This window comes from Scleropages formosus, chromosome 18, assembly GCF_900964775.1.
Source record: "Scleropages formosus chromosome 18, fSclFor1.1, whole genome shotgun sequence".
Lineage (NCBI taxonomy): Eukaryota > Metazoa > Chordata > Actinopteri > Osteoglossiformes > Osteoglossidae > Scleropages > Scleropages formosus.
This window is the reverse complement of record NC_041823.1, coordinates 994995-1008060: the sequence shown is the minus strand read 5'-3', so window position 1 is coordinate 1008060 and position 13066 is coordinate 994995. Positions and strand designations below refer to the sequence as shown.

Sequence of the window (13066 nt, the reverse complement as noted above, 5' to 3'; positions counted from 1 at the left end):
TTTTTTTTTTTTTTTTTTTTTTCCCCGTAATTCTTCATACATACAGAATGCGAAAATTTCCACTAGTGGTTTTTTAATTGTTTGTTGATTAATGCAGTTTTTGGCAGCACCCTGAGCACACACTGTAGAGCCATCCAGTGTGTATTAGCAACTGAATGGTTAGATGCAGCCGGTATTTGCTGTCAGTGACCCATGACCTTCCCGGTTGATTTAAGCAGATGTCCTCCACCCAGTCACACTCCGTTGGAGGTAACAGGTGCTCCTGGTGACGACCTGTGCTAACGGCGGCGTGTGACAGCAGTTGTGAGCCAAGTGGCACTCCCACCATCATGCGGTGACTCTGAGAAACCATATGGTAACACCACCGATTATACCAGACCGGGTTCTATCCTACTACAGCAACATTCTTTCTGGGATTGGAACAAGCAACCTTCAGGTTAAGTCAGTGTCTTCACAGCCTAGTGTTTGTCTGCGTGTATTTCACTAGATTCATTACAATTTTAACAAAAGTAAATGCATGTAAGCTTGCACATTCTATCTACGTGTATCAAGGCTGGTTGATACATTTTAAATTCACTTGTGTGTATAATAGAAAGGAGACTGGCTTCAAGTATAATGACAAATGAATATCTTAAGATATATTTAAGCTGTTCAGGAAGGACTGGAAGTGCACCTAATTCATTTCTTAATAGGTAACTGTTTCCTAAATTTACTTCTTGATGTATGAAAGGTATAATGAAAGTGTAACCTCCCATTTGTGTCCTTAATAGGTGTAACAGTCCTTCTAGAGGTCCATATTGCAAGTGAGTACCTGGCTGTTCACACCTCATTAATTTATTATCATTTAATTTGTCTTATTAAGTCTGAAATGTGTTCCATATATATTGGAAAAGCATACATTACATTTTTTACATGTATTTATATATAACGTCTCATATGATCGGTCCTCCAAGGTCAAAATTTAGGTTTATGTCCCCTTTCCATTCCCTTTGTTACACTCAAGTCTTCACTGATGGACCCCAGAAACAATGCTGTAAATGCCCTACTTTATATTCACTGCACTTTTCCACCGACTTCAAATGCGCACGTCACACACACAGCGGTTTTGATCCCAGGAAAACCAAAGAACCGAAAAGCAGGTGTGAGCAAAGAGGAGCTTTAGCGCAGTCTTGGTGTTGTGCTGCAGTTCGTCTGTAGTGACGTCGGAGACATCGGTGGCCATGGCCTCGCTCAGTAATTTACCTGATGGACACAGAGTGAAACGGGGTTTGCAGACTGAACAGCTTATTCTCCTTTGTAATTAATTTAAAACAGCCTCCGATGTGTACTGGTGTGTGCAAACCACCACACACACACACACGCGCACACACACCAACACAGAGCCATGCCTGCACTCACTGTATCACCATGCTCTTACAGGCAAACCCTCAGGGTAACCATACACTCCATGTCAAGGGTTTTCAAAGCTACTGCTTGATTGAGACACCAGTGGTTAAAGCCACAGCCTTCCAGCCATAGGACTTGGGTTTCAATCCCTCTCCTGCTGTAGTGTCCTTGATCGAGGTATTTACCCTGAACTGGTACCATAAATATTACCATGCCCTGTAAATGTGTAAAACGTTGTAAGCAGCTTAGTCTCCGAAGCTCCCACTGTACTTCACTTTGGCGAAAAGACTCGGATAAGCGATGGTTAATAATCATTAGTTCTTTTCTAAGATGATTAAAAAGCTCTTGAAGTATGAGGTTGGTAAGAAGGACCAACTTCACTTGTGAGACAAAGAGATCAACAAGGACTTTTAAATCTCTGAGTGATGCGGTGGCACAGTGAGTAGCGCTGCTGTCTCACAGCGGCTGGGTGCCGCACGATGACATTGGTTTGATCCCCGCTCAGTCTGTGTGGAGTTTGCATGTTCTCCCCACGTCTGTGTGGGTTTCCTCCCACACTCCAAATACAAGCAACAGTGGAACATACATGTTCAGGTTCCCCCATAGTGTGTGTGGGTGTGTGTTCCACTGATGCATGGATGAGTGACCCATTGTAAGTAGTGTATCTAGCAGTGTGAGTCACTGCGGTGAATAAGGTGCGTGGGCTGATAACACTACATAGAGCTCATCTGAAGTTGCTTTGGACAAAAATGTCTGATATATAAATAACTGACTTCTAGGTCCTAACTGAAATTTAGAGGCACTTTAAAAATCCTGCAATGCCTCCAAGGGTCTCTGACATGCGGTGAGTGACCACACTGTCCTGCCATTGCTACATTGTTGAGGTGAGGAGTGAAAAAGCACGAGAGCGTCAGTGTCGCAGGACCCCGAAATGAGCAGAGAGCCCATGGAAAAACAGCATCTCCTTTATTACTGACATGCAAAACACAGTCCATGCATCTGCCTGAGCTGCTTGGGCGATGCCAATGACGCTACAACACATCGCTAGTCGTTCGCCAGTGATCCAAAATGCTTTACAATGTAAGAATATTACGAAATGTAAGAAATCTCAACAAACTCGTATAAAAACAAACACGCACACGCACCTCGTACGTTCAACAAACTCCGGGGCGACATGCTTTTACTGGACGTAAAGGATTCAGTGGGTCTAACCTCTTACTCTGTTATTTTTTCTCCATACAAATGTCGTTTATTGGTACAACGGGGTCACGCACACGAGCTGCAGTGACCACACATGCAAAAAAATACGTTAGTTTCAAAATCACCGAAACGTGCTGTATGTGTAACGCGAGCCGCGCCGGGGCCCGCGAGGGGCCGCTAGGGGCCGAAGGTCCTGGAAGACTCGTAGTCGGAGGCGCACTTGGGCTTGATCGCCTTGCTGTTGTAGTAGTCGACGACCTGGTTGGGAACCTCGGCCAAGACGCTCTTGGCCAGCGCTGCGGGGGACGCCTGAGGACAAAACACAGAGTAGGTCTGAGCGGCAAGCTACTGTACCTGGCGTTATTGTGGAGAGCTGTAGTGATTCGGCGATCGCGGCAGGTATAGAACCTGCAACATAGTGGTGGTCAGACCAGCTGTTCTTTCCTGACCAGAAGGGCCTGGAGATGCAGTACTGCCGTTGGACCTTTTAATGTGGTAACTGACCTGAGCGGCTTCAGTATTTGTCAGTGGAAGAGTCTCAAGTTGGGTAAGTGGGTTTAATATAGTAGTTGGAGCTGCTGCTTTGCAACCAAAGGACACGGGTTTGAATCCCTTTCCTGCCATAGCTCCTTAATCGAGGTACTTACCCTGTAAATATTACCTAGCTGCATAAATGGGGGTATCAGTGTAAGTGGCTCAGTAAACCTCACACTGCAAGTATCTTTGGACAAAGGTGTGCTGCTCCTACGCTGCTGAATCTGAAAACCCACTGGTTTAAAGTTTTGCCTCTGATGTGGCGGAATGAGCTCCCTATGCACCTCAGAGCTGCTGAATCCCTCCCACGTGTAAGAAGGGTCTCGAACCCGTCTCTTTGAGAGCCACTTTTCTCCAGATCTCCTCACAGCCCCAAAAATTGAGTCCAACACCATGTGCTGTGATTATCTATGTATTTATTATTTGAATGTCACTTCTATTGGAGCTGCTGGAGGGATGTGAACCAGCAACATGGTGGTATCAGACGCACAGGCTGTGTTCATAGTCCTGTGTGTGTGTGTGTGTGTGTGTGTGTGTGTGTGTGTGTAAGTAAAGCGCTTTGTGTGTTTTTGATACACTTTCATTTATTTTGATTTGCACAGCAGTTTGGAGAAAAATTTCTGATACACACACAAAAAAAGGAATGTTTAAATCTCTGAGATTCATTTCCAACTTGCATAATGCAGGTTCTTGAAGATTGAAACTATGCATTTTGTATAAACACCACTGCACTATTTTTAAGAGATTAATATGGCCCAGCTCTGTATTTCGTCATAATGTCACAGAGCAGAGATATCTGAACCAACTCAGCAGCCTTGAGCAAAAGCGAACAGAGCGAGACCAGGGACCATTTATATGACGAGTTCCACCTTGCAGATGTGGGGGCTGAGGTGTGGAGGGGCTGCAGTGCCCAACGCGGCCAGGGGAGGCGCCGCCTGGGTGCATTTTCCTCCCCCTCCAGGTGTGCTCAGTGGGAGCAGTGCGAGAGGAGAGCGCAACTGTGAGGGGGGCTACAGGAGCTCAATACTGTGTTTCACCTCATTGTGATCTTTAGGAAATGCCAGTCTTATTCACCTGCCCACATTTATTTCCTGTCTGTTCCTCCCTGCTACTCTAATTTCTCCTCCACACTTTAAACAGTGGTCCTGCACCAGCCCCCCACCACGCTCTGCGTTTTCACATCCAAGTGACACAAATTCAATCAGCAGCTGCTCCCACCGGAGGACACTTCCTTTCCCTCATTAAGGCCGGAGGGAGAAACTGCCCGTTGACTTGGGTGGGTGGTGGGGGGTGGTGGAACTGGCTCCAACACTGTGTATCACGTGAAGAAAAGGCAGTGCAGGGAGGGGTGTAAAACAGTGTACGAAGAGCAGGAGGACCCTGTTCCTACAGCTAAAGCATCAGTGGACTCCAGGGCTCCTCTGGTCCCCTGCGGCCCCTCGGAACCTGAGGCCAAGAGCAGCAGCCACGCTCCAGCGCTTCTCATAATTAAACAGGGGCCGGTCGTACGGTCCAGCAAGCGGAACGGGACCGCGGCTGCGTGGTTGGACGTCCGCGGGGTCCGAAGGCAGGCCGAGTGAGCTGCTGCTGTTTACCTGGTTGTACCTCGAACTACCGAGCAGGGGGAAACGGCTGGAGCGCGACACACGCTCGGCGTGACACGGTGTGAGCTGTGCTTGCTGTACGCTGTGGCTCTGGGCTCATTTATGTTGGACCAGAACCTGCACAAAAGCACAGTGAACTGACAGCCCACCTTAACTGACACAGTAAAAATTACCCTGCTGTATAAATGGATAAATTAGTATAAGTTGCTCTGGAGAAAAGTTGGGGGGGGCGGTAAAGCAGACCTTGTGGACACCTTGTCAGTTCAGGGTAAGTACCTCAATCAAGGGCCCTACGGCAGGAAGGGGGGATTCAAACCTGTAACCTTCATGTCTAAAGACAGCAGCTCTATCTGCTACGCCACCTGGATGCGGGGGGTTGTGACTGGAGCCCAACCGGTGGCGGCCCGGCGGAGAACTCACGTGTTTAAAGTTGCGGAAGGGAACGAACTGGACGATGTCCCTGAGGACGGGCTCCCCCTTGGGCGAGCGCAGGATGCCGTCATCACCGTCCAACATCTGCATGTCGCCGAAGTCGGCGTTTCCCACACCCACGATGATGACGGACATGGGCAGGTGGGAGGCGTGCACGATGGCCTCGCGGGTGTCCGCCATGTCCGTGATGACGCCGTCCGTCAGGATGAGCAGGATGAAGTATTGCTGGGGGGGCGCGAGAGAGAGAGAGAGCTGCGTAAAAAAAGACGGTGGCGGCGGGGGGTGTGGCCACGGGGCGTTGGCACTGCCTCACCATGGCCTCCTTGGCATGCATCTCCCTGGAGGCAGAGCTGGCCACCTTCTGGATGATGGGGGCGATGTTGGTGGGCCCGTACAGCTGGATCTTGGGCAGGCAGTTCTGGTACGCCTCGACCACGCCCTGGATACCTGAGCAGGTGAAGCGGCGCATGGGAAACCTGTGAGACTCTCGTGCCGAACGGGTGGCTGACGCTCCTCTGACGGTGAACCCGCACCTTTATTCAAGTCATCGGTAACAGCCACAACTCGACACCCCGGCTCTCTCCTGTCTGTTCCGGCACGACGCTCCCGTCAGCCGCCTGTGCTCCCCGCCGGTATCCTCCCGGACGCGTGTCTCCATAACCGTGGTAATGTTTCGAGCGTCACGCCTCCCAGATGCTCCGCAGTCCCCGTGTCGCCTTTTTCAAATCTATTTTTTAAGTCTGAGTGCTTCCGCTTTGTAAAATGGTAATGTTTGTTACTATGGGCCCCATTTATTCATGTACGTGTCGAGAGCCGTTTCTCCATAAGGGAACATAACAAAAATACAAATATGAATTTAACACGAATAATGTAGTGTGTTGATATGAATAATGTAGAACATTTCTTTCACAGAACACTCTATGAATCACCCATTTTCAGCCGCGTGTTGACGGGCCGAGCTCGGAACGCCAGGCTCGGCTCGGCTCGGCTCGGCTCGGGGCGCCAGCCCGTCCCTCGGGTGACCCCGGGGTCGACAGCCAGCGGGGGCACCTCGAGCCCGAGCCCCTCCTCGCTGCTCCGGGCCTCTCGCCCATTGGCTGAGAAAGTCACGAAAAAGTCCCGCTTGATTCCCGCTTTCGCTGCTTTCTGTTACTTTCTCCGTTTGCCAAAGATGATGTTGTCAAGCAGCAAATTATTTTTATGTGGCTGTGATACATTATTCATGAGCTCTGGATACAGCAGTTAGTGTCGCAGCCCTGCCCACCCCCAAAAGAGGCTTTCTTCCATACACAGTTGCTATCCCTTATTTATTCATTTACCCGTCATATTCTCCACGGTGATTTACAGCGTGAGCTTCCCACACTAAAGCTGCTTACACTGATTTACCCACTTACGCAGCAGGGTAATTCTTATACTTTCAGTTCCGCTTCAGAACCTTGAACAAAAGGACTACGGCAGGAACAGGAATCGAACCCAGGGCCTTCGCACCGCAAGGTGGCAGCTCTAAACGCTACACCGCCTGCTGGCCTGTTTTAACAAAGCTGCTAGTACAGTGGTTAGAGCTGCTGCCTTTGCACCCAACGGTCGGGGGTTTGATTCCCGCATCCAGCTGCAGTACCCTTGAGCAAGGTACTTATGCTAAATTGCTCCAGTAAATGGGAAAAACACAGTAAGTCGCTCTGAGAAAAGCGTCAACTAAATGAATAAAAACGTAAGAAACGACAAAGTGAAGCTGCCAATGAAACCAGTAGGAGCAGCCAGACTAGTGAAGAAATTAAATAAATGTAAGTGCAAAGAGGCTGAAGACACCAAAGAGGAGGTCATGACTTTCTTTGGCTCCTTCTTCCTTCTACTAGAGGTCAGCAGAGACAGGAACCTTCCGGTCTCCTTGACGAAGGACACCAACCGGCGTCCTCCACCTTCACGTCGACCTTCAGTGCGTCTAAAACGCAAACGATCAAGATTGAAAGGAGGGATGAAATACCTCAGCGTCCAGTCTGTTTTACCAGGTGTGATCACCGCCTCGCACCCCTAACCCTAACGCAACACGTAGCACAGAAAGGGAGGGGGGGGGTGAGAGCGCCCCCTAGGGGTTCATCCTCTCAGCTCCACGTGATCTCATTGCTCAGGACCTCATTGTGCACTTTGTTTTCCTTTCTGTTTTTCTTTGAACAAGTCGTGCGCCTGTGTGTGTGTGTGTGTGTGTGTGTGTGTGTGTGTGTGTGTGTGTGTGCGTGTGTGTGTTTAGAGTAGAGCTACAATGAGCTCCTAAGAACCTACTTTGCTGAATGAGCATTTCCAGGTTCCGCAAAAGCTCAAGTGAGAGACAGAAGCGGCTAAAGTTTCAAGTTATAATCGGATTTCTCAACTCAGACTTTCTCGGTGTGTCTTTTCTGAAGGAAATATCTGCTCAGGAACAGTAATTCCACTTTAATTAAACTCATCTCTGGAAGAGAGGAAAAAACGGTAAATTTGCAACCGCAGGAAGAGCTTTGGTCCTCGGAAAGAGCCAGAATACAACGCAGATAATGGTCTTTACCGCGGTCTCGATGAAGACACCCTGAGCCACCAGTACACACTGGGACAAGATTCCTGGCCAATCCCAGTTCTCCAGTCCCAATAGTCCAAACTCAGCATGCATAATCTCTCTCTCTCTCACACACACACACACACAAAGATGAGGTATTGTATGCTGACCTGCACACTCTGGGTTGTCCTCATTGAAGTTCACAGCAAAATCATGAGAGACCTGCAGAACACAGGTAGACTGTTAATTACTGGTGTGCGCGCACACACACACACACACACACACACACACACACAGGCATAACTTTTGATGGATATGGTTTAGTTTAGAATATGCGGTGGGTGTGGTTCAGCGCCCGAAGCTGATCTGGAACAGGCCACAGACCCATCGGCTCACTCTCGAGGCCCTCGGAAAGACAAGAGAACTGGGTTGGGAAGAGGAGCCCTCTAGACACATGTTGAGAGAGGCCTTCAGATCCCCCTATGATCTCGGGTTCGAATCAGCGTCGCCCTGCACTGTGACACAGAGCTGTTCTCCCATCTGCTCTCTACCGCCATCAAAGCACAGCAGACAGCTACTGATGGCAAGATGGGTGGGAAGCTGGAGAAAGCCCTCGAACCCGACTGCGCTCTCCTGAAGGGAGGACGCTGTGGGGACGACTGCCAGCAGAGTTCACATTCGGAGCGCTTGTGCAAACTGCTCGCGACCCTCCTGCCTCGTCGCTGCTGCCGCGTACCTTGAAGTCGGGTGGGATCCGGGCTCCGAAGCCAAACGCTGGGAACATTTTGTCGCTGGATGGAGAGAAAAAAGAAGAGGGTCGTCACTGGGTCCGAGAGGAAAGGCAGTCAACGGCACCGCAACCCGTCACGAGAGTCTGCGAGGACCGACTGCGGTCCGTCCCACCCTCCTAGGGTAAAGCCGAGGCTCAGCTGGTTGAGCCCCTTCTGATCCTCAGCTGCCGCTGTCCCGGACTACCTGAGGAAAAGCTCTTCGACATCCCGGAGCGGCAGCGTAACGAGCCGAGCACATACAGTATAAAAACCACAGATCGATAAGAGGCGGAAAACAGCCTCATCGTTTGTCACACAGAAGGTCGTTGTATTGAAACCCAGCGGTACCACCTGCTGAGGGAAGAGGAAGGGAATCCGACACGAGGGCCACTTGTGCTGATCCAGCGAGGTGCGGAGACTGCAGAGGCAGTGTGGCCAAGCACATGGTCTTAAGGTCAATAAAACCGGCATAGTGTGTGTGGCACGTAGCCAGGGCCACCACCGGGATCATCGCCTGCACCTTATTGGCTGGTGAGGGTCAGGTGAGGCCACAGTATGTAAATGAGCTGGGGAAGACAGGAGGGGCTTAGACTGCTGTGGAGGCAGATGCTGCTTATGCTGTTTATGCCCTAATTTATTTGTGTCACTCTTTGCACTGGGAGGGGGCGCGGTGGCGCAGTGGGTTGGACCGGGTCCTGTTCTCCAGTGGGTCTGGGGTTCGAGTCCCGCTTGGGGTGCCTTGCGACGGACTGGCGTCCTGTCCTGGGTGTGTCCCCTCCCCCTCCGGCCCCATGCCCTGTGTTAGTGGGTTAGGCTCTGGCTCCCTGCAACCCTGTATGGGACAAGCAGTTGAGACAGTGTGCGTGTGCGTGCGTCTTTGCACCAGCAATATAACGATACCGTAGTGCGTCCGTCACTTGTTCGTCTGGGGTCGCTCACCTGTCGTAGTCCTGGCAGATCTCGCCGACGGCCACGAGGGCCTTCAGGTACTCGTTGGGTTGGTACGGGTGGATGTAGTGCAGCGAGCAGCTGTTGCGCGGGTCCCCGTTGGAGGCCGTGAAATCGATGGCCACCTGGGAGGAGAAGTGGCATGAGGCGCCAGTCGCCTGCCATTCTCCATTATACCCCCCCGTTTACTGCAGCGTGTGTACTGTGTGTGGGGGGATAGGGGTTACTACAGAGCTGAGTTGGAGCTCTACCACACCCTCCATCCCCAGGTGCTCGGTGACTCGAAGGTGGGCTATGTCACAGTGACGTTTTCCAATTTATTTCCCAGAATTTAAAAAAATGAACGAGTTTGGTTAATTGGTGAAATAAAACCAAAGTTGTTTAAAAGAAATCTATCAACGTACAGATTTTTGGAATTGGAACAAATGTGTCATACACATGATAGGTTTGAATGCGCGAACCCCCCCTCCCCCCACTATTGCGCTCAGGGGATAAAGAGAAGCTCCGCACACATTGTTAAAGAGCCACTGAAACACGCAGCGTGAGCAACTCGACGGGGGGCTTTCGGGGCGCCGTCAAACCTTTCGGCTACTTGGGGAGACGGAAAACTCAAAAAGACAGAAAGACACGGCGACTTTCTAATTCCTCCACGAGATACACTCACTGTGAACTGGATCTGGCAGCCGCCCATGATGTAATCCAGGAAGGAATGCATCTTGATGATCTGTGGGCAGCAACGGCACCGTCAGCTCACCGTGTCACCCTGGGGTACAACAGCAGGCTACCCCCCAATCCCCCCGGATGGATGGAGCTCTGGACTGTCGTCTGTCCGTCTCAATGTTACGATAAATGGAGCAAAACGATGAACCATCAGATCCACGGGTTTCTTCTAGAAGTAGCCGAACGAACGGATGGAGTGAAGAAGCGCAGTAACGGCCCGCGGAAATACACTTTACACCCTTTTCTGTATAACTGGCTAATAAATAAAGCTGAATTAGCATCTTCACCTGTCGCCTTGTCATTCTACCTCCGAGGAATTGATGTTCAGAGCATCTTTTACGACCGTGACCCGGGAAATGTGACCGCAATAGGGGCGGGCTGCAGGGGGAGGGGGGCACCTCACCTTGCACTGGTTCAGGATGACGATACCGGAGTTCTTGTAGTTCTTCTTCTTCACTTTGTACTTGGGGTTTATACATTCCCACTGCATCTACAGCGAGGACAATGAGAGGTGGACGACGCAGGTGAACATCACAGCTTCCCTGAGCAAAGTACTTCTGGGCTGCAAACACACACCTTGAGCTTCATCTAGAGCTTCAGTAACGTGTGAGGAGCAGAGCAGCGTCCCGAAGGAACGCGCTGAGGAGACGCGGGAGTGTTTCTCGAAGGAGAAGATCATCAGCGGCAGGAAAACCAGCTATTTTTGTGTCCATGAAACACCTGCAATATGCTCACGAGCCTATAATGTAGCCGATCGTGAGGCAGAGCGCTGCTGCCCAAGGCTCCGGTCATGCGGCCAAGGTCACGTCCTCCTGTGAGGGACATTGGTCACTGTGAGTCACGACCAGCAGCGTCCATCAGACCCGTCGTGACGTCTCTGAAGGAGCCTTGACCTCGGGCTGGAGACAATGATGACTGACAGGCGGACAGGGAGATGGACAGGAAAATGGACAGAGAGACAGAGATGGACAGAGAAACAGAGAGACAGACGGAATTTACCTGTTTTCCGTCCATCGCTCCTCGCATCTCTTTGAACGTCGTCTCGAATTCACCGATGAAGTCGTGTTTCCCGTTGGAGTCCCAGTCCCACACCGTGCACTGGAAGGGAGCCAGGAGACACGCAGTGAGCCCTGCGGAGCCTCAGCGGCGCGCCGACCCGCAGCCTTCAGGGGACGGAGCACCTCTGTTGGCCCTGCAACCCACACTGAGCACGAGTGCTGAACCGCAACCGCAGCGATTGTGGGACGAGAGCAACTGGAGGCGCCGAGATCCACTGAATGATTCATTAAGCGACTCGGCGTTGGGGATGTGAAACGGCGGAGCTCTTCCAACAGAGGGCTCATCTTCTCTAAAGCACACTGAGGTAGCTGAAGGTACACCTCACCAAGCACCTTACCACACATCTCACGGAACACCTCACTGCATACTTCATCAAACACCTTACCGCACACGGTACACATTACTCTGCATTGTGCCCTTGTTCTGAAGGCACTCTGTACAGACAGTTTTCGTACTTTACCCCCTCGCACAGTGGGGTCTACATGGAGCTCACCGTACAGCAGTCGCTTGACCGTCGGCAGTGGGCCGAGGAACAGCTTCCAGGCGAAGGACGTCGGCGCTACGGACCGTTAATGCGGCCTTCGTGAAACCGGCGCTCGGCCTCCTTTCCAGCGGGCCGACGACGCAGACTTTACTGCAGCGGTACATGAGGTCGCCGCTCTCATGCGTCACGTCACTGTAACGCTCATCTGTGAGTCTCTCATCGATTCCTCGCTTTCGGAGAGCTTCTGCGTCGGCTCTCCTGCGCCTGTCAGCGGGGCTCAAAGGAGGACGGTTTCTCGAACCTGTCGCCACAGCCGCTCTGAGGACTCGTGCGGAAACGAAGGACGAACACCGCGGTCCCGGTGGCGCCGGGGGCTTCGCTGCCGTAAAAACATTGCTGACGTACGACTTTACCGCCGAGAAGTAAAACAAGCAAGGAATTCCCCGAAGCCTCTGCAGCGGAGCATCAGAACGAGCTTCTGCTACCAGTCGCTTGTTTCCTTAAAATATTTATTTGCTGCGTTTCCTTCCCTCTGTTGAGAAAATTATAGTTTTAAATCCGACCTATTTATGTCGCCGGATTTTCACTGAGAACAAGGGTAGAGCAGCAAGTCCTTTTTTGGGATTCAACCACATCCCTCTGGAGCTCCTCGGCCACTGCGCACCCTACTGGCTGCAGGCTTCCACAACAGCTCTCGCTTCACCGGTGTCACTCGCAGTGTTACGCTAAATACACTGAGTGACTGACCATTTTATAAAGGGGTGTAAGTTTTACCGTACCAGTTCAGGTTAAGCACTTTGATCAAGGGTACTCCAGCAGGAGGTGGGATTCGAACCTGCGACCTCTGAGTGACCAGGACTGAGGGGGCGTGTCTTCGCCAAGCACACGGCAGTGATGGACAGGAAACTCGACCCGGACGTCACCATTATGATGATGTCACTTTTCACTTTTTATGTAGCTTTAATTGTTAACATGTAGTTTAATCAAGATGCTTCTATATCTCACAGCAGTAAGTCTGATTGCACACACACACTGGCGAAGGGGGCGGAGTCAACAGAGACTGGGTGGAAAGAGACACACACTGAGAGACCTGGGAAATAGTCAGGGGAACAAGGATGGAGGAAGGGAAGGGAAGGTTGAAGAAAGGTGAGGAAGAGTGAAGAAGAGTGGGGAAGGGAGAGGAAGGATGAGGAGCTCTGAGGTGCTTCTTCTCCACCTCTAGCAGCAGAGGATCCATGAAACACTTGAAGTACAAAGACATTGTTGACTGACAGAGTAGTATTTTACTACACTTCAAACAAGGGGGCACTGATCCAGCTGTGGACACTCAGTCTTACCTTAAGATTACTTCCTTTTACTAATTTTTCTCTGAGCTGCACTAGGTGACTCACTGACGGTTACC

The 13066-nt window shown here is 51.0% G+C and overlaps 1 protein-coding gene across 3 annotated transcripts in view; it reads right to left on the bottom strand.

The window, feature by feature from the left end:
* Nucleotides 1-2393: 2393 nt before the first annotated feature.
* cpne4a (copine IVa) overlaps nt 2394-13066 on the bottom strand; it is a 36812-nt gene continuing 26139 nt past the window's right edge. For all 3 annotated transcript variants that reach the window (XM_018734577.2, XM_018734578.2, XM_018734579.2), the window contains 9 exons: nt 11121-11219; nt 10525-10611; nt 10066-10125; nt 9393-9526; nt 8420-8474; nt 7854-7905; nt 5470-5603; nt 5145-5381; nt 2394-2895 (listed from right to left, as the gene is read on the bottom strand). In XM_018734577.2, coding sequence (XP_018590093.1) covers nt 2764-2895; nt 5145-5381; nt 5470-5603; nt 7854-7905; nt 8420-8474; nt 9393-9526; nt 10066-10125; nt 10525-10611; nt 11121-11219 — 990 coding nt within the window. In that variant the 3' untranslated portion in view covers nt 2394-2763. The remainder of the gene's footprint in view (nt 2896-5144; nt 5382-5469; nt 5604-7853; nt 7906-8419; nt 8475-9392; nt 9527-10065; nt 10126-10524; nt 10612-11120; nt 11220-13066) is intronic.